At 38.1% G+C, this 21363-nt stretch overlaps 1 protein-coding gene across 1 annotated transcript; it reads left to right on the top strand.

Moving 5' to 3' along the window:
- The first annotated feature begins 15854 nt into the window (after positions 1-15854).
- PCDHB1 (protocadherin beta 1) lies at positions 15855-19951 on the top strand. The gene has a single exon (XM_079144377.1). It carries the CDS (start codon positions 16069-16071, stop codon positions 18523-18525), a length of 2457 nt encoding a protein of 818 aa, XP_079000503.1. The 5' UTR covers positions 15855-16068; the 3' UTR covers positions 18526-19951.
- The last annotated feature ends 1412 nt before the right edge of the window (positions 19952-21363 follow it).

The raw sequence follows: 21363 nt of genomic DNA, 5'->3' as shown, positions 1-21363 counted from the left end.
ATCCTGATATTACAACATACATTTATTCTGTGGGCCCCAGTTCTACTTTAATAATTTTTAAAAATTTATTGTTATTGTAAACAAATGGGATACATGTTGTTTCTGTTTGTACATGAAGTAAAGGCATACCATTTGTGTAATCATACATTTACATAGGGTAATGGTGTTTGATTCATTCTGTTATTTTTTTCTTCCCTCCCACCCCTCCCACCCCTTTTTTCCCTCTATACTGTCCCTCCTTCCTCCACTCTTACCCCCTCTCCTACCCCCCCATTATGTGTCATCATCCGCTTATCAGCGAGGTCATTGGTTTTTTGAGATTGGCTTATCTCACTTAACATGATATTCTCCAATTTCATCCATTTGCCTACAAATGCCATAATTTTATTATTCTTTATAGCTGAGTAATATTCCATTGTATATATATACCACAGTTTCTTTATCCATTCATTCATCGGAGGACATCTAGGTTGATTCTACAATCTGACTATTGTGGGAATTGAGCAGCTATGAACATTGATGTGGTTGCATCTCTGTAGTATGCTGATTTTAAGTCCTTTGGGTATAAGCCAAGGAGTGGGATAGCTGGGTCAAATGGTGATTCCAAACCAAGCTTTCTGAGGAATCTCCACACTGCTTTCCAGAGTGACTGCACTAATTTGCAACCCCACCAGCAATGTATGAGTGTACCTTTTTCCCCACATCCTCTCCAACACCTATTGTTACTTGTCTTCTTGATAATTGCCATTCTAATTGGGGTGAGATGGAATCTCAGGGTAGTTTTGATTTGCATTTCTCTTATTCCTAAAGATGTTGAACATTTTTTCATGTACTGTTGATTGCTTATAGATCTTCTTCTGTGAAGTGTCTGTTCATTTCCTTAGCCCATTTGTTGATTGGATTATTTGTATTCTTGATGTAGACTTTTTTTGAGTTCTTTATATATTCTGGAAAGAAGTGCTCTGTCTGAAGTATGAGTGGCAAAGATTTTCTCCCACTCTGTAGGTTCTGTCTTCACATTGCTTATAGTTTCCTTTGCTGAGAGAAAGCTTTTTAGTTTGAATCTATCCCAGTTATTGATTCTTGCTTTTATTTCTTGTGCTATGGGAGTCCTGTTAAGGAAGACTGATCCTAAACCAACATGTTGAAGATTTGGACCTACTTTTTCTCCTATAAGATGAAGGGCCTCTGGTCTGATTCTGAGGTCCTTGATCTATTTTGAGTTGAGTTTTGTGCAGGGTGAGAGATAGGGGTTTAGTTTCATTCTGTTGCATATGGATTTCCAGTTTTCCCAGCACCATTTGTTGAAGAGGCTATCTTTTCTCCATTGCATATTTTTGGCCCCTTTGTCTAGTATGAGAAAATTGTATTTATTTGGGTTTGTGTCCGTATCCTCTATTCTGTACCATTGATCTGTCTATTTTGGTCCCAATACCATCCTGTTTTTGTTACTATTGCTTTGTAGTATAGTTGAAGTTCTGGTATTGCGATACCCCATTTCATTCTTCCTGCTAACGATTGCTTTAGCTATTCTGGGTTTCTTATTCTTCCAGATGAATTTCATGATTGCTTGCTCTATTTCTGTAAGCTACATCATTGGGATTTTAATTGGAATTGCATTGAATCTGTATAGCACTTTTGGTAGTATGGCCATTTTGACTATATTAATTTTGCCTATCTAAGAACATGGGAGATCTTTCCATCTTATAAGGTCTTCCTCAATTTCTTTCTTCAATGTTTTGTAGTTTTCATTGTAGAGATCTTTTACCTCTTTGGTTAAATTGATTCCCAAGTATTTTTTTTTTTTGGACGCTATTGTAAATGGAGTTGTTTTCCTCATTTCCCTTTCAGATGTTTCATCGCTTGTGTATGAAAATGCTTTAGATTTATGCATGTTGATTTTATAGCCTGCTATTTTGCTGAATTCATTGATGAGGTCTAGAAGTTTTCTGGATTGGATCCTCTAAATATAGAATCATGTCATCCACAAATAGTGACAGCTTAAGTTCCTCTTTTCCTATTCGTATCCCTTTAATTTCTTTAGTCTGCCTAATTGCTCTGGCTAGAGTTTCGAGGACAATGTTGAATAGAAGTGGTGAAAGAGGACATCCCTGTCTTGTTCCCGTTTTTAAAGGGAATGGTTTCAGTTTTTCTCCATTTAGAATGATGTTGGCCATGGGCTTAGCATAAATAGCCTTTACAATGTTCAGGTATGTTCCTACTATCCCTATTTTTTCTAGTGTTTTCAGCATGAAGGGGTGTTGTATATTGTCAAAAGCTTTTTCTGTGTCAGTTGAAATAACCATATGATTCTTATCCTTAAGTCTATTGATATGATGGATTACGTTTATTGATTCACGAATATTGAACCATCCTTGCATTCCAGGAATGAACCCCACTTGATTGTGGTGCATAACTTTCTCAATATGTTGTTGGATATGGTTTGCCAATATTTTGTTAAGGATCTTTACATCTATATTCATCAAGGATATTGGTCTAAAATTTTCTTTCCTTGATGTGTCTTTTCCTGGTTTGGGTATGAGGGTGATATTAGCTTCATAGAATGAGTTCGGTAGGGTACCCTCTTTTTCTATTTTTTGGAATACTTTGAGAAGTATTGGAATGAGTTCTTCTTTGAAGGTCTTGTAGAACTTGGCTGAGAATCCGTCTGGTCCTGGGCTTTTCTTGGATGGTAGATTTTTAATGGCTTCTTCTATTTCATTCCTTGATATTGATCTGTTTAAATCATGTATGTCCTCCTGGTTCAGTTTGGGAGGAGCATATGTCTCTAGAAATTTGTCAATGTCTTCAGTACTTTCTATTTTGTTGGAATACAGATTTTCAAAGTAGCTTCTCATTATGTTCTGTATCTCAGTGGTGTCTGTTGTGATATTTCCTTTTGCATCATGTATTTTAGTAATTTGAGTCTTCTCTCTCCTTCTCTTTGTTAGTGTGGCTAAGGGTTTATCAATTCTGTTTACTTTCTCAAAGAACCAACTTTTTGTTTTGTCAATTTTTTGAATAGTTTCTTTTGTTTCAATTTCATTGATTTCAGCTCTGATTTTAATTATTTCCTGTCTTCTACTACTTTTGCTGTTATTCTGTTCTTCTTTTTCTAGGGCTTTGAGCTGTAATGTTAGGTCATTTAATTGTTGACTTTTCATTCTTTTCTGGAATGTGCTCCATGCAATGAATTTTCCTCTGAGTACCGCTTTCATAGTGTCCCAGAGATTTTGATATGTTTTATCATCATTCTCATTGACCTCTAAGAATATTTTTATCTCCTCCCTGATGTTTTCTGTTATCCATGTTTCAATCAATAGCATATTATTTAGTCTCCAGGTGTTGGAGTAATTTCCTTTTTTTATTTTGTCATTGATTTCTACTCTCATTCCATTGTGATCTGATAGAACACAAGGCAGTATCTCTATTTTTTTGCATTTCCTAAGGGCTGCTTTGTTGCATAACACATGGTCTATTTTCGAGAAGGTTCCATGTGCTGCTGAGAAGAAAGTGTATCCGCTCATTGATGGATGGAATATTCTATATATGTTGCTTAAGTCTAGGTTATTGATTGTGTTATTGAGTTCTATGGTTTCTTTGTTTGGTTTTTGTTTGGAAGATCTATCTAGTGGTGACAGCGGTGTGTTAAAGTCACCCAGAATTATTGTGTTGTGATCTATTTGATTCCTGAAATTGAGAAGGATTTGTGTGATGTACAGGCATGCACCTATGTTTGGGGCATAAATATTTACAATCGTTATATCTTCCTGATTTATGGTTCCCTTAAGCAGTATGAAATATCCTTCTTTATCCATTCTAACTTTGACTTGAAGTCCACTTTATCTGATATAAGGATGGAAACTCCCTCTTTTTTTACTGACTCCATGTGTGTGGCAGGTTTTTTTCCCATCCTTTCACCTTTAGTCTGTGAATGTCTTTTTCTACGAGATGAGTATCTTGCAGGCAGCATATTGTTAGGTCTTTCTTTTTAATCCATTCTGCCAGTCTATGTCTTTTGATTTTTGATTTCAGGCCATTAATGTTCAGGGTTATTATTGGGATATGATTTGTGTTCCCAGTCATTTGGGCTTATTTTTGGTTTTTAACTTGGTTTGGTTTCTCCTTTGAGTGGATTTTTCTCTAAGGTAGTTCCTCCCTTTGCTGACCTACGTTGTTGTTTTTCATTTCCTTCTCATGGAATATTTTGTTGAGAACATTCTGTAGCGCATGCTTTCTATTTGTAAATTCTTTTAACTTTTGTTTATCATGGAAGGATTTTATTTCATCATCTTCAAATCTGAAGGTTAGTTTTGCTGGGTATAGGATTCTTGGTTGGCAACCATGTTCTTTCAGAGCTTGAAATATGTTGTTCCAGGCCCTTCTAGCTTTTAGATTCTGGGTTGAGGAGTCTGCTACTATCCATATTGGTTTTTCCCTATATGTAATCTGATGCTTTTCTCTCATGGCCTTCAAAATCCTATCTTTATTTTGAATATTAGGCATTTTCATTATAATGTGCCTTTGTGTGAATCTGTTGTGATTTTGTGCATTTGGTGTTCTGTAACCCTCTTGTATTTGATTTTCCATTTCATTCTTCAGGTTTGGGAGATTTTCTGATATTATTTCATTGAATAGGTTGTTCATTTCTTTGGTTTGTATCTCTGTGCCTTCTTCAATCCCAATAATTCTTAAATTTGGTCTTTTCATGACATCCCAAAGTTCTTGGAGATTCTGTTCATGATTTCTTACCATCTTCTCTGTTTGGGCAACTTTATTTTCAAGATTAAATATTTTGTCTTCATTGTCTGAGGTTCTGTCTTCCAAGTGGTCTAGTCTTTTGGTGATGCTTTCCATTGAGTTTTTTATTTGGTTTATTGTTTCCTTCATTTCAAGCATTTCCGTTTGGTTTTTTTTTTTTTTTTTGTTTGTTTGTTTGAAAATCTCTATCTCTTTGTTGAAATGATCTTTTGCTTCCTGCAGTTGCTCTTTCAACTGCTGATTGGTATGATCATTCATTGCCTGCATTTGCTCTCTTATCTCACTCTTTGCTTCGTGAATCATCTTAATCATGTATAATCTGAAGTCCTTTTCTGATATTTCTTCTACCATACTGTCATTGGATACTATTCATATAGAATCTAGATTTGTTTGGATCATTTTCTTCCCTTGTTTTTTTATGTTGTTCATGTATCTTCCCCTCTAGCAGTGCAGCTCTGGGGTATTGCAGATTCCCCCCTATAGGCTTATAGTGGCCCTATAGGTTTCCAAAACCTTTTCTTTAAGGGGAGATCAATATTAGCAGTGCCCAAGTATGCAATCCTAGACCAAATAGCCCCTGTGAGGACATTAACAATATTGTCATAATATACAGAATAAGTTCAAATATTATCTTCAGTATAACAAACAGATTTGCAGTAAGGTCTGCAGTTTCTAATGGAGGAAAAAGAGGGTGCAGAGGGATGTAGAATGTAGGTGTTAATGGGATAAGAAAAGACTATACAGAAGTTCCAGATAGTAGAAAGGGTGAGAGTATAATCAAAAGAAATTCGATGTTAGCATGCAAAAAGGGAGAAAGAGACTCTGCGGGAACAGGTAAACAAGAGGTAAAGAGAGCAAGAAAAGTAAAGAAATAAAAACTTAAAATTTTTCAATATGAAGAAAAAAGAAAATATACATTATAATAGTCATATAGTATTCAAACCTCCCAGTCTTCAGTAGCCTGATGCATGACAATTACCTGACAATGAGCTTCAAATCTCCAGCAGGCGTCTCAGGATGGGATTTGCCCCACCTAAAAATCAGAGGTATGGCTTCCAGGATTATCCAAGATATCCACTCTGGGCTTCCAAATGTGTTAACAAATGGGGAGCTGCAGCTCAGGGTGTGGACGTGTTTGGCTGGAGGTCCGGGAGGCAGGTGCGGTTGGTCAGGCAGGGGTCGTGGAGGCCGGGTGTGTTTGGTGTGGTTGTAGGATCCTGGAGGCAGGGTGCAATCAGTTGTTCTGGGGTCCTGGTCATAGGGCACAGTCAGTTGGTCTGGGGGTCCTGGTGGCAGGGAGCAGTCAGTTGATGTGAGGGCCCCGGAGGCAGGGAGTGATCGGTCAAGCTGAGAGATCCTGGAGACGGGGCTCAGTCAGTCTGGCCAGGGGTCCTACAAGGCCTGGCTGTTGTCTCAAAATGGTGGCAGCCACTTGTAATCAAACCTTCAGGTACTGTAACAGTGAACTTCCAGGCAACAACAGGCAGCTGGCACTCTACTGGTGGTCGGTGATCAGTTTGCTGACTGTTTCAGATGATCGGGAGGTGAACCTTGTTTGGTGGGTGATGGATAGGTGTAAGGCAGGTGATGGACAGGCAAGAGGCAGTCAAATGGTGGATGATAGATGCCTGACAGTGAGCAATCTGCTCTCAAAAAAGGTGTTGATATGCTGGCAGACTGTAGGTGACCACAGTAGACAAATGGGGTAAACAGCAGGGGATTGATAAACAGCAAAAACTGCCTCACCAAGAAACAGATATCCTCTGCTTGAAACTGGAATTACAGAGCAACAAGGAATGCAGCCTCCCTCTAGTCCACCATCTTGGATCCTCCCCCTCTACTTTAATTTTAAGAAATAGACTTCTAAAAAGTATTACCATGGTTAAAGCTCCCAATATTTCCAAAGGGAAAAGAAAAAAAAATATTTTGGATTTTAACTCCATCAAGAAGTTATGAAGAACTAGAAAGAACCAGACACTATAAGCATAAGGTAGGCTAAAGAATACATTTAATCTGAATAATATCTGCAGACTACCAGTCCTAACTGCAAAAGAAATCCATGATTCATGCAAACTATAAATCCAGTTTGGGGATTTGATCTGAGAGCATCTCCTCAACAGCACACTGGATGAAAGTCAAGACATTGCTTAGCTAACTCTGGAGTGCTATTACCAGAGCCATGTTGGAGGGTCCTATTGTTAGTGACCAGAAAGCTTTGGGAAGCAGAAAATCCAGAGCAATCACAATTTGGGGTTCCAGGAGACAGCTTCCACATTGACTGTGGGGAAAATGGCCACAGAAGACAGTTGTGGCTACAGGAAGAGACAGATATAAATCTACATAGTGGTTTGAGCAGCAGGAGCCTAGGGTAGGAAGCAGAGTAGAGGACACAGCAGTTAGTGGTCCTGCCCTTTGCTGAGCAAGACCAGTCTCAGGTGGTGTGCAAGGAGAAAAGATTTTAGAACACTGGGTCTCAGGGTGGCAAATGCTTGGTTTCCATGCCTTCCTCTCTAGTGCAGAACTCACTGGTTTGATGGCCTAATGTACATCACACACACACACACACACACACACACACACTGAAGCATCCTGGATATAAGCATCATCTTGGATATTTCCCATGCTCCTAGGCACACAGCTTAAAGTCATTGACTCAGACATTGACCATGCCATGGGGCACACAGACTAAGGGCCGCTGAATGAGAGTGTGCACACACTTGGAAAAAAGTATCACACCCAAATGTCTCAACTAGAAGGAATTTTGACTTCATTTTTTTCCTTCTTTTTCCTCCATCTATTCTAACTTCTCTTTCTTCCTTTTTTTCCTTTTGGTACTGGTATTTAACCCAGGGGCCCTTTACCACTGAACTACATCCACAGTCCTTTTTTTTTATTTTGAGACTGGGACTCACTAAGTTGCTTAGGGCCTTGCTAAGTTTCTGAGGCTGGTCTTGAACTTATGATCCTCCTGTCTTGGCTTCTTGAGTTGCTGGGATTAGAGTTATGCTCCATCACACCTGGACATCTATTACTTTTATTTGATTATTTTTCATGATTTTTAAATTATACTTTAATAGGGTTTTCTTGTCTCTCTTATTCTACCATCTCATTTATTCCTTTTTTCAATAATTTCACCTCTCAATAATTTTACATATTTTAGTTTATGCTATAATATTTTGTCCTCTTTTCTATAGTTATTGGTGTAATAATTGTGACTTCTAATTGATTGAAACTCAATTGTTTCCATCTGGTGTGTTGTTATATTGTGGATGTTAGTGTTGTTTGTTCTTTTTCTTATGAGTGGAGCAAGGGATCAAACACAGGGCATCAAGCAATTGGGATGAGTATTCTGCTCCTGAGCAATAACCACAGCACAGTTGAGAGAAATGGTACTTTAGCCCTGCAAGCCTTGATGTGTACTCCAATAATCTGGCATAGCAAGAGTAGGGTGGGTGAAGTTCTGTTTCTGGGCACTCACCTTCATTGCTTCAGCACAGAGAAATATCACAACTGTCATAGTCACTGAAAATCAGTGCTTATGAGATATAAAGGACCTCAGCATAGGTCACTCCCCAAACCTTGCAGACAGCACATAGTAAACAAGACTAGAGGAGTAACCACAGAGGGTATGCCCCACATACTCTACTGTCTACCACGTGCTTGCTTAAACTACCAGAGGTAACTCATTTTTGCAAGACATACAGAGGATGGGTGTTTGAGGCTTTGACATGGTATATACCGGATCAAAACTCACCAGTCACAATCAGAGAAGTTACAGGGAAACTACTCTGATAAACCCATCTGGAATTCAACACTACACAACAAACTGATGACTCAGGACACATTTTCAAGAGGGGGCTGTTACTTAAGAAGGCCCTCACATAAAATTGGAAGAGATACACATCCCAACAGATGTACAAATGTCAATATAGAAATACAAGAAACAAGAAAAAACATGGCAACATGACTACTCCAAAATTTGTAAGTTCCCAATAACTGAATCCAAGAATGTCAAAGTGGAGGAAATGGTAGATGAAGAGTTAAAAAATTGACTTAAAATGATCAATGGATTCAAAGAAGATACAAACAAATAGTCGAATGAATTAAGGAAGACAGTACAGGATAAGAAAGAACATTTTAATAAAGGGAGATTCTGGAAAAGGACCAAACAGAGATCTTGGAAATGAAGAGCTCAAGAGGAAGGAAGAAGGCTGGGCTTGAAGACAAAGTGGATGAACTAGAACATTCAACTAGTAGTAAAAACAAGAAAGAAAGTGAACTATGTACAGAAAATACCAAATCTCAGGGGAAAGATTAAAAGACCAAACTTAAGACATATATTTTGGGAAGAGTAGAGATACAGGATAATGGTGTAGAAAATTTATTCAGTGAAATAATAGTAGGAAAATACCCTAATCTTGGGAATGAGATGGACATTCAGGTTCTTGTGGCATTTAGAACCCAACATAAACATAACCAGGTGGGGCTGCAAATTAGTGCAGCCACTCTGGAAAGCAGTGTGGAGATTCCTCAGAAAGCTTGGATTGGAATCACCATTTGACCCAGCTATCCCACTCCTCGGCCTATACCCAAAGGACTTAAAATCAGCATACTACAGAGATACAGCCACATCAATGTTCATAGCTGCTCAATACACAATAGCCAGACTGTGGAACCAACCTAGATGTCCTTCAATGGATGAATGGATAAAGAAACTGTGGTATATATATACAATGGAATATTACTGAGCTATAAAGAATAATAAAATTATGGCATTTGCAGGCAAATGGATGAAATTGGAGAATATCATACTGAGATAAGCCAATCTCAAAAATCCAAAAGACAAATGATCTCACTGATAAGCGAATGATGACACATAATGGGGGGTGGGAGGGGGGGCAAGAATGGAAGAAGGAGGGACTGTATAGAGGGAAAAGAGGGGTGGGAGGGGGGGAGGAAAAAATAACAGAATGAATCAAACCTCATTACCCTATGTGAATGTATGATTATGCAAATGGTATGTTGTTACTCCATGTACAGTCAGAAACAACATGTATCCCATTTGTTAACAATAAAAATAAATAAAAAAAAAACATAACCAGGAAAGAACCTCTCCATGACATATTACCATTGAAATTACTTTGTTACAAAACAAAGAAAGAATTTTAAAAGCTGCAAGAGAGGTGTGCCACATTTCCTATAAAGGCAAGTCCATTGTGGTAACAGATTTCTCAGCAGAAATTCTAAAGGCCAGGAAGACATAGAATGATGTATGTCAAACCCTGAAAGGAAATAACTGCCAACCTAGATTATTATCCAGGAAATTATGATTTGGAATCAAAGAAAAATAAAAAATAACTTTCCAAGATAAGCATAAACTAAAGGAAGTCATGCTCACAAGCCAGGATTGCAGAAGACACTTAAAGGAATCCTATAAAGAGAAGAGGAAATGAGATAGTACAGGAAAGAGTAAATCTCATTTGAAGAACACATAAACAAATGATAATTAGTAATGAATCAAATATGAAAAAGAAACAATAAAATGACAGGAATTAGTGCATCTTTCTATAATAAAACTGAATGTAAATGGACTTAATTCTCCAATTAAAAAACCTATAGAATGGCAGATGGGATTAAAAACAAGATACTCCATGTTTGTATAAATATATCAAAATATACTGTATTGTCATCAATATCTAAAAAGAACAAACGAAATTTTAAAAAAATAAAACAAATTTAAGAAACAAGAGCAGATATATATTCCCTGCAAGAAACTTCTCACTGGCAAAGACATACCCAGACTGAAAGTAAAAGAATGGAAAATGATATTCCATGCAAATGGAAAGCAAAAACAAGTGGAAATTGTTACATTCATAATGACAAAGTGGAACTCAATCTAAAATTAGTGAGAAGAGACAAAGAAGGTCCGTACATATTGGTAAAGGAAACAATCCAGATATAACAATGGTAAATATATATACACCCACCATTGGTACAACCAATTCCATAAAATAAATGCTACTTGACATAAAGGGAGAGGTAGGTCCCAATACAATAATAGTAGGTGACTTCAATATCCCACTATCACAAATAGGTCATATGAATAAAAAGTTAACAAAGAAACAACAGAATAAAACTACACTATAGATCAAATGGACTTAATTAGACATCTACAGAATATTCCATCCAACAAAAGCAGAATACACATTCTTTTCAGCAGCTCATAGAACATTCTCTAAAACACATCATATTTTAGGTCATAAAGGAAGTCTTAATAATCACAAATTTTGAAAAACTTTTTGCATCTTATCAGATCATAATGGAATGACATTATAAATCAATGGCAGGAGGAACTACAGAAACTATATAAACACATGAATATTGAACAATACATTTTTGAAAAGTCAATGGGTCATTGGATAAACCAGGGAGAAAAACATAAAATTCCTAGAATCAAATGAGAATGGAAACACAACATACCAGAATCTGTGGGATATAGTGAAAGCAATTCTAAGAGGAAAATTTATTAGCTGTGAGTGCCTACATTAAAAAATCAGAGACCACAAATAAATAGCCTAATGATGTATCTCAAGACCTTAGAAAAATAAGAGTAAACAAAACCCAGAAGAAGGAAAGAAATGATAAAGAGCAGGGCTTAACTTAATGAATTAGAGACTTAAAGGCCAATACAAAGGATGAATGAAACAAAGAGTTGATTACTGGAAAATATAAATGAGATTGATAAACCTTACAAAACACTAATCAAGAGAAAGAGAGAGAATACCCACATTAATAAAAATTAGAGATGAAAAGGAAATATTACAGCAGATATAACTAAAATCCAGAGAATTATTAGGGATTATTTTGAAAACTTAAATTCTAATAAATTGGAAAATATAGAATAAATGGACAAATTTCTAGACACATATGATCTACCAAAATTGAATCAAGGGGATATTAAAAAACCTGAACAGATCAAGAATAAGCAATGAGACTGAAGCAGTAATAAAAAAAATTCTCTCAACAAAGAAAAGCACAGGGCCAGAAAGATTCACTACTGAATTTGATCAGACCTTTAAAGAAGGATAAATACAAGCTGGGCATAGTGGCTCATGTCTATAATTCCAGCTAGTTGGGAGGAAGAGGAAGGAAGATCATTACAAGTTTGAGGCCAGCATAGCCAACTTAGTGAGACCCTGCTTCAAAATATAATAAGAAAAAGGGAATTGGGAAATAGTTCATAAGCAAAGTACTCACCTAGCATATGCAAGGTCCTGGGCTTAATTCCCAGTACAACAAAAAATAGCAACAACAAAACAACCCCCCACACAAAATCAAATAACTAATATCAATATTCCCCAAACAATTCCATGAAATTAAAAGGGAAGGAACACTTCCAAATTCATTCTACAAAGCTAGTATCACCCTTGTGCCAAAACTGGATAAGGGCACAACAGTAATAATGTTCCACCCAGCGGAACCAGCACGGGGAAAGGAGACACCACCAATCTTTAGTTGACGAGATTTATTGCGTACACCCTGTTTTTCTGCCTCCTTTGTTCTGCCACTATTTCCCTTCTTCTACCCTCTCCCTCTCTCCTCCCCCAGGCTCCCAGCTTATCAGCCAATTATAGCAAAGCTTTCTCTCACGCAGGAGAGCATGTAGAGGAATGTCAGCATAGCACTATATGAATCACGAGCTGTCCATGCGCGGCATCATATTAGATAGCCAATCCTAGAGCCTGGCGTTAACATGTCATAAGTCTCCAAGGAACTAGTAAGCAAGCAGCCTTTTTGGGTACTTCCTTATTTTGGTAGTCAGTGCCCTTTGGCTCACTGCCAGGCGCCATCTTGTCCAAGACGGCCCTCAACACAATAACAAAAAGAAAATTACAGACTAATATATTTCATGAACATAGACACTAAAATTCTCAATAAAATGCTTGCAAACTGAATTCAGGAGTACACTAAAAAGATAATGTACCATGTTTAAGTTTGTGGCTTTCCAGGCATGCAGTTTATCCAAAAGAACTAAAATCAGCATACTGCAGTGATAGAGGTACATCAATGTTTATAGCAGAGAAACTCAAAATAGCCAAGTTAAATAACCAGCCCAGGCACCTGTCAACAGATGGATGGATAAAGAAAATGTGGTATATATACACAGAACTCAACCATAAAGAATTAAATTACAGCATTTGCTGGTAAATGGCAGGAATTGGAGAATAACATGCTTAGTAAAATAGACAAGACTCAGAAAGTCCAGAGTTTTGTGTGTTTTTTTTTTTTTTGGCGGTGCTGGGGATCGAACCCAGGGCCTCATGCTTGCAAGGCAAGCACTCTACCGACTGAGTTATCTCCCCAGCCCTAAGGGTTAAGTGTTTTTAAACATATGCAGAAGGTAGAGCAAAATAAGAATAAATAAATAAATAAAAGGAGCAGTTCCCATGAAAATAGGAGGGAGATCATTGGGTTAGAGGAGTGGAATAGAGGGTCAGAAAGAGGATGGGAAAAGGGAGGAACTGCTGAATGAAATTGACCAAGTTATGCTATGCACATACATCAATATGCCACAGTAAGTTTAAACAGTAAGTTTATCTTTAAAGCATCAATTAGAAAATCAATAAATAAATAAAAAGGAAGACTAGAAGAGCATAAGAAGGAGAAAAGGGGAGGGAGGAGGGGAGGGAAAGAGGAAGTATTTGGGACTAAAATAGAGCAAATTATATTCCATGCATGTATGATTATGTTGAAATGAACCTCAATATTATACATAACTGTTGCTAACAGCAAGCAAACTCTGGGGGTCCAGCAAGGGGCAAAGGGGGATTGGAAGATAAAGATTGACAGACACAGATCTTGAAGATTAGGCCGGGATCAGGTGGAACTTGCTCTCTGATGGAGATGTAGATCTGAAGAATTACGCCAGCGATCTTTATTTATATATGTCTCATTGTCAGGTTAAAGACTATGAAACCATTATTCTTTGTATTCAGGAACGTTACAGAAACTAGGACATCCTATGTAGCTTTTCCACAGTTGCAATCCATAGTTGCAAAGTGCAATGTTAGGAGCTTTGTGTAGCTCTCAAGAAAGTCCATGGTTAAAAGTTGCTATAAGGCGGGCAGGAACCAGAGAAGCAGAGCAGGTGAAACATTGTGGATGTCTAGCATAAGAATTCCTTTCTTCCTGGAAGCTGTGTGCCTAAGATCAAGGTTAAAACTGATAGGACTCTTGCACAGAGCCTCTTCATGCAAGGCATTGCTACAGTAGCTAGGCAACCTGAGCCCTTGCACAGAAACATTCCCAGAAACTGGGCATGCCACAGACATGAGGGAACCACAGACCCCTGATTTCAGTAACTGCTCTTCCATCCTCTGTCACTGCTCCCAACACATAACTATAATTCACTAATAAAAACATTTTAAAAAGAGGTAAAATCTAAAAGTCAAAGCCTGTAATATATCATGCAAATAGAATCAAGGATAAAAATCACATGATAATCGCAATCAATGCAGAGAAAGCATTTTTTGATAAAATTTAACATCCCTTCATGATGGGAGTACTGAAAAAAAAACTAAGTATAAAAGGATATTACCTCAACATAATAAAAACTGTATATGACAAACCTGAAGCAAACATTATATTGAATGGGGAAAAACTGTAAGCATTTCTTTGAAAATCAAGAACAAGACAAGGATACTTACTCTTACCACTCCTATCCAGTATAATACTTGAAATTTTGATCAGAGGTATTAGGCAAGAGAAAGAATTAAAAGGGAGACAATTAGGAAGGAAGAAATTGTTATTCCTATTTTACAGATGATGTAATATTATACTTTAAGATCCTAAACACTCCACTTTTAGATGTGACAAATAAATTGAGCAAAATAGCAGGATACAAAATTAATGCACAGAAACCAACAGCTTTTCCATATGCCAGTAATAAATCTGCTGAGAAAGAAATAAGGAAAAAATTCCATTCACAATAGTTTAAAAAATACCTAGGAGTAAATCTAACCAAGGTTTGAGTTTCTCTTATGTGACACTAATTGTTTGTATACCATCTGGGATTTGAAATGATGATCACAAATAAGAAATCAAATGCTTTTGATAATGAGCATGAGACAATGTCAGAAGACAAGTTCTTACACTATTATGAAGAGTTGAATGAACTGGTCAAATGACTTCATCATTTGGGACCTTAGTTTCTTCATCTGTTAAAAAGTAATGGGAGGGGATTGGAGCTAATCTTTCTGTTTTGAAATCCAAAGTCAAATATTTCTCTTCATTTGTTTTACTCACTGTATTATCTGGGAAGTGGTAATATATTGATTAAAGTATAGACTTTGGAGTCAGAGAAAATTAAATTGAATTTTACCTCTAATATTTACAAAGCAAGGGACCATGAGGTGTGACATAATCTTTCCTGTTTTCTTGTCCTTTTGTAAAAAAGAATGTCTTCCTCATAGACTTGTTGCAAGGATTGAATTAAACAATGCATGTAAATCACTTAACACAGTGTTGGTACATAGAAAACATACCCAATAAATATTAGTGCCATAATAGTCATAAGTGACAAGCAACAAGCTGCTTCCTAAGCATCTGAGGGTTCTGGGGCAAGGAACAGATCTGTACAAATCAAGAGGCCAGTTGTCTTACTCCCCTATCAGTATATCCAATGGACCTCAGGTTCCTGAAGGATGTCTGCTTCTCCCCTTTTCTTTTCCTACTGACCTCTTCCTCCATTCTTTCCTGCTCCCTGCTCTCCCTCACCCCTTCTGTTCTCTCCTGTATACCCCTGCTGCTTCGTATATTTTGTGGGAGCTCCAGAATACACCGCAGGGTTCTTTTTGCTATTATCTTGTTCTCTGGGAGGACTATGGAGCTTGCACATGTAACTTAAAGCGGTCCTTGTTTGCCCATCACTGCGGTGGCCCCAGCTGGCTAGCAGATACAGTGACGTCAGCTGAATCGAACATCCTCATTGGTTTCTCAATTCCCAAGGACTTTTGTTTTTCCCCTGAAAGGTGAGTCTACCGTTGCCTTGGCAACAAACGTCCAACCTCTGCACAACTCTCCGGAATGAGAACATATCTATTAATACATTGAATAGACAGGGGTGTCGGGTTGCTCAAAGCAGTTTCTTACAGTGTAAAACAGTTTCGCAGCTCAGCGAGCTGTTGGTGGCGCCGCGATTAGAGATTAGTCAAGTGGTGAGCCCTGTTGAAGGAACCTGTGGCGGAAAAGTGAAAGTATATCCTCAACAGGTGGCGGCGGCTGCAGGGAGTGCATTTGTGCGAACTAATGGCGGTTGCGCGCAGAAAACCTTTGCAAAACAGGCAAGTGGCGTCTCTTTTCCTTTTTTGGTGTGTATCTGTGGGGGGTGCAAACACCATCCGCTATTCAGTGGCGGAGGAAATGGAGAGCGGCTCATTTGTAGCCAATGTGGCTAAGGACTTAGGGCTGGAGGTAGGGAAGCTGGTTGCGCGAGGGGCGCGGCTAGTTTCCGAGGGCAACAAGCTGCATTTCCGGCTTCACCGCAAGACTGGAGATTTGTTCGTAAAGGAGAAACTAGATCGGGAGTCACTCTGTGGTAAAGCTGACCCATGCGTTCTGCACTTTGAAATTGTCCTAGGAGAGCCGCTGCAGTCCTTCCGTGTGGAAGTCAGGGTATTTGATATCAATGACAATGCCCCAATTTTCCAAAACAAGGAGCCACTTTTAAAGATTCCGGAGAGCACTCCTTTGGGTTCACGTTTTCCTCTGCAGAGCGCTCAAGACCTGGACGTGGGCCTCAACGGTCTCCAAAACTACACGCTAAGCGCCAACGCATATTTTCACCTGCACACCCGCTTCCGGAGCCACGGGCCCAAATATGCCGAGTTGGTGTTGGGTAAACCTTTGGATAGAGAGGAACAGGCTGAAGTTAACTTAACAATTACGGCGGTGGACGGCGGGTCCCCGCCCAAGTCTGGCACCGCCCACATTCGCGTGGTGGTTCTGGACGTCAACGACCAAGTGCCTCAGTTCTCAAGATTGGTGTATCGCACTCAGGTACCGGAGAATAGTGCCAATGGTTCTTTAGTGGTCACAGTGACTGCCACGGATCTAGATGAGGGCACCAACAAGGAGATAACTTACTCTTTAGCTCAAAACCCAGAAGCAATTCTCCAGACGTTTCAGATTGATTCTAAGACTGGAGAGGTTCGACTCCGAGGGCCCCTGGATTTTGAAGCTACAGAAACATATGACATTGATGTTCGAGCTACGGATGGAGGAGGCCTCTCTGCCCACAGCAAAGTCCTGGTGGAAGTGATGGATGTAAACGACAATCCTCCTGAAGTGATGGTCTCCTCTGTGTCTAGCCCTCTGCCTGAGGACTCCCCGCTACAGACTGTGGTGGCTCTCTTTACTGTCCGAGACCGGGACATCCGAGTGGGAGGAAAAATCACTTGCTTCCTCAGAGAAGACTTTCCCTTTGTAGTGAAGCCTACATTCCGAAATTCTTATTCATTGGTGACTGACAGAAGCTTGGATCGTGAGGCTGTCTCAGGCTATAATATCACTCTTGTTGCCATGGACACCGGACCACCCAACCTGTCCACAGAGACTGTGATAGAGGTGCTAATATCTGACATTAATGACAATCCTCCAATGTTTCAGAAAGATTCCTACATCTTGACTGTTCGAGAAAACAACAGCCCTGCAGTTTTTATTGGTAAAGTCCATGCTGAGGATCTAGATTTGGGTGAGAATGCCCAAGTGACATATTCTCTGTTGCCTCCAAAAAGTGGGGATCTATCAGTCTTTGCTTATATCTCCATAAATTCAGACAATGGGAAGCTCTATGCTTTGAGAACTATGGATTATGAAGCCATTCAAGATTTTCAGTTTGTGGTAAAGGCAACTGATGGGGGCTTCCTGACACTGAGTAGCCAAGTTACTGTTAGAGTGGTTGTCCTGGATGACAATGACAACCGTCCAATGATCTTGTACCCACTACAGAATGGTACTTTGCCCTGCAATGACCTGGTGCCTAGGTCTGCAGAGGCAGGCTATCTGGTGACCAAAGTGGTGGCTGTTGATGGTGATTCAGGTCAAAATTCTTGGCTTTCATACCATCTACTTAAAGCCACTGACCTTGGGTTATTCTCTGTTCAGTCACAAAATGGGGAAATCCGAACATTGAGGCAGATATCTGAGAGAGACCCCATGATGCAGAAACTGACTATTCTTGTTCAGGATCATGGCCAACCAGCTCTTTCCACTACTGCCTCACTCAATATCCTGCTGGTAGATGGCTTTTCAGAGCCCTATCTGAGGTTCTGGGATCCATCTAAGGATTCTAGAAAGGTAAATTCAACCACTAAATATTTGGTTATTTCTCTGGCTGTGCTTTCCTTTCTGTTTCTTCTCTCTGTTACAGTGATCTTCATTATTCACATCTACCAGAAGATTAAACACAGAGACAAGTTCACAATTCAAGAGCATTTCTATGATGACTGTAACTTCCCTAACAACCTGGTGCAAGGAGAAGGCAATGGATCCTTATCCCAGCCTTGTCCATATGAAATATGCTCAGCCTCTGGCACTGGCAATAGTGAGTTCCGGTTTCTTAAGCGCTTTATGCCCAACTTTCCTTTCCCTCATGCCACTGGAGAGGTGAAAACAGAGGACAGATCCAGTTTACCAACAGATTCTGATAGGAATAGGTCTCGGAGGTCAGATGACCATAACCAGGTATCTGATGACTATATGTAGCTCATACTAACAGCCCTCAGGAACAGAAGAGAAACACAGTGCTATACTTGGTTTGCAAAGCTCTCCTGTCCTCATTAAAACAAAAATGGTAATAGACTACAGCTTTAGTAGAAACATTAGAATACCTACTTTGGTGAAAATGAGAAATCCAGAGTGAGGCTTGGATTACTTAGTACAAAATAGTTAACTACATTCTTATTTCACACATCTGTAATCCTTGTTGTGTTTGAAACTGAAGGAATGTAATCATCGGTAAGAACATACATGACAGGGACTTTGTTTTTATCTCCTTTGACAGGCATATGATGAATGAGACATTATTTGTGTTTTCCCCATGAAATTCATTGGTCCTGGCCCAAGGAATGCATAATTCCATAAAGATAGACTTTATTTTGCCTTTATTTTCCAGTATAAAGTTATACATGTATAGGTAACGAGCTTCCAGTTTTGATATATCAGGAAGCAATAATCTTTGACAAATAGAGACATAGTTTATTTTTCAGAAATTTCTAGACTTTTGTCCCCCATGGGGACCATCTTTGAATCAACATCTTGCATGTCATCATTCATAATCATGAAAATGCCTAGTCAATGGTGGTCTTCAAGATAACCATGCAGGGAAGGAAGGATAAGGGTGAGGTAAAGATAAAAAGATTCAGTTCAGGAATGTACTACAGAATTAAGTTAGATATTGATTTCTTATTGGTTGTTTGTAGTTTTAAGTAAATCTCAAATCTATCTTTCATAACCAGGTATCTATCCTTGCCTTATCAGAAAGCAGTTATTTGAATATGGGGAATGGAGGATGAATGAGGATAAAAATAAATTATGACTCCTATAGTTAATAAGTGCTATAGAACATTTACTTTGTGCAATTAAGTGCTATAGAAAATTTAAATTATTTTATAGTTTCTAGAACAACTACAAAATAAAAGGCATTAAAAGAAGCTCATTAATACCAATTAAGTGTCCTTAAGAGATACATTTTTGGTAGTACCAAATTTGATTGTAGGTCTTTTTCCTTTGTGAGTATTCTCAAATAATGACATGGAAAATGAGAATAAAAGGTATTTTCAGTACTTCATAAAAGTAAATGTAGTAGGGAAACAAATTAGGTTTTTTGTTCATTATTTTGACTTCATAATCTCTTGAGGTCTCTTATTCTAAAAGAAAAGCCAATATCAAAACATTAACATAACCAATATTATTCTGCCTTGAACATTTTTAACTTTAATGTGATTTTAAGTATATATCTTATTTTAGGAGACATCTTCCAATCCTACAGGAGGGCACAATATTTGTACTTGGGGTTATAGGGTAGAGTAGTATTCTTAAAGTACTTCTCAAACATACATTTGTTTATACATAGTCTTTATTAATATATTATTTATTTTTTGATTTATGACTCAGACCTGATGTCACCACATGACTAATATACTGAAATTTAGTGCTGTTATTTCTTAAATATTGGAGATGCTTAGGACAGAATTGGTGTAACCTATTGTTTTCTTTAATATTTTGTTTTAATATTTCGAGAATAAATTAAGTAAATGCAGAATATCAATGATTTTTCTTATTAAATATTTTCCGTAAGTTGTGTTACAGTCATACCCATTTGGAGTTAAGGTCTTTCTTGCACAAAACAGAAATGTTCTAGTGTATTTGGGTTAGGATCAGTTCGGGAAGACTGAAATTAGAGACTTTAAGGGAGAAATGACATAGAATTAATTTTGTGGGTAAGCTGTAATTACTTACTAAAACATGATTAAATAAAAACTACCCAACTACTTATATTGGATTATTTTCAATTATCAGTAGAGCCTGACTTAATGTCAAGGATAAGGAAAGAAAATTATGTGGAGCAGTGATTTTCAGACTTTGAATTTCATAAATCAGTAATTCACACACAACCACAAACAATGGAAAGGGGACATATATTTATCAACTTCTATTTTTTCATATTAAATGAAATGAAGCCTGATGTTTCATACCACCATTATTACATAAAGAAATAACATTGTTTGAAATTTGGAAGATATACTTTATTTCATTTTTTTCCTAGTGTCCACCAATTAAAGTAACAAGTCAACTAACATTCTCAGTGTTGATCCTTTATAGAAAACATTTTTTCATTGAATGGTCTTCATAGTTCAGTTTCTGCAGTTTGGTTTTGTGTTTATGTGTTGCTTGCTTTATTTTTATTGGTTCTTCTTAGTTATATGTGACAGTAAGGAAAATAAGCCAATCCCCAAAAACCCAAAAGTCGAATGATTTTGCTGATATGTGGAAGCTACACCACAATAAAGGGAGGAGAGAGGAAAAGAAGTTCAGTAGACTAGATAAAGAGGAATAAAAACAAGAGAAGGGCTATAGGAATAGGAAAGACAGAATAAATCTAAAATAATTTTCCTAGGTACACATATGAAAATACCCAAGTGAATCCTATCATCATGCCCACCCATAAGAATGGGGTTTTTAATTTGTTCTAATTAGTTATACATGACAGTAGAATGCATTTTGACACATTGTACACAAGTAAAGCACAACTTCTCATTCCTCTGGCTGTACATGGTGCAGAGTCACATAGGTAGTATAGTCATACATGTACATAGGGTAATAATGTCCGTCTCATTCCATCATCCTTCTCACTCCCACTCCCGTCCCTTTTCCTCACTCCTCTCTGCCCAGTCTAAAGTTCCTTCATTCTTCCCTACTGCCCCTGCATTATGGATCAGCATCCACTTACCAGAGAAAATTTGGCCTCTGTTTTTTTTGGGGGGATTGGCTTATTTCACTTATCATGATATTCTCCAACTCCATCCATTTACCTGCAAATGC

The sequence above is a fragment of the Sciurus vulgaris genome (assembly GCF_902686455.1).
Source record: "Sciurus vulgaris genome assembly, chromosome: 6".
Lineage (NCBI taxonomy): Eukaryota > Metazoa > Chordata > Mammalia > Rodentia > Sciuridae > Sciurus > Sciurus vulgaris.
This window is presented reverse-complemented; position numbering and strand designations above follow the sequence as displayed.

What these genes read in the sequence shown, in the direction of transcription:
- PCDHB1 (XM_079144377.1), top strand. Translation starts at nt 16,069, where the DNA reads ATGGCGGTTGCGCGCAGAAAACCTTTGCAAAACAGGCAAGTGGCGTCT.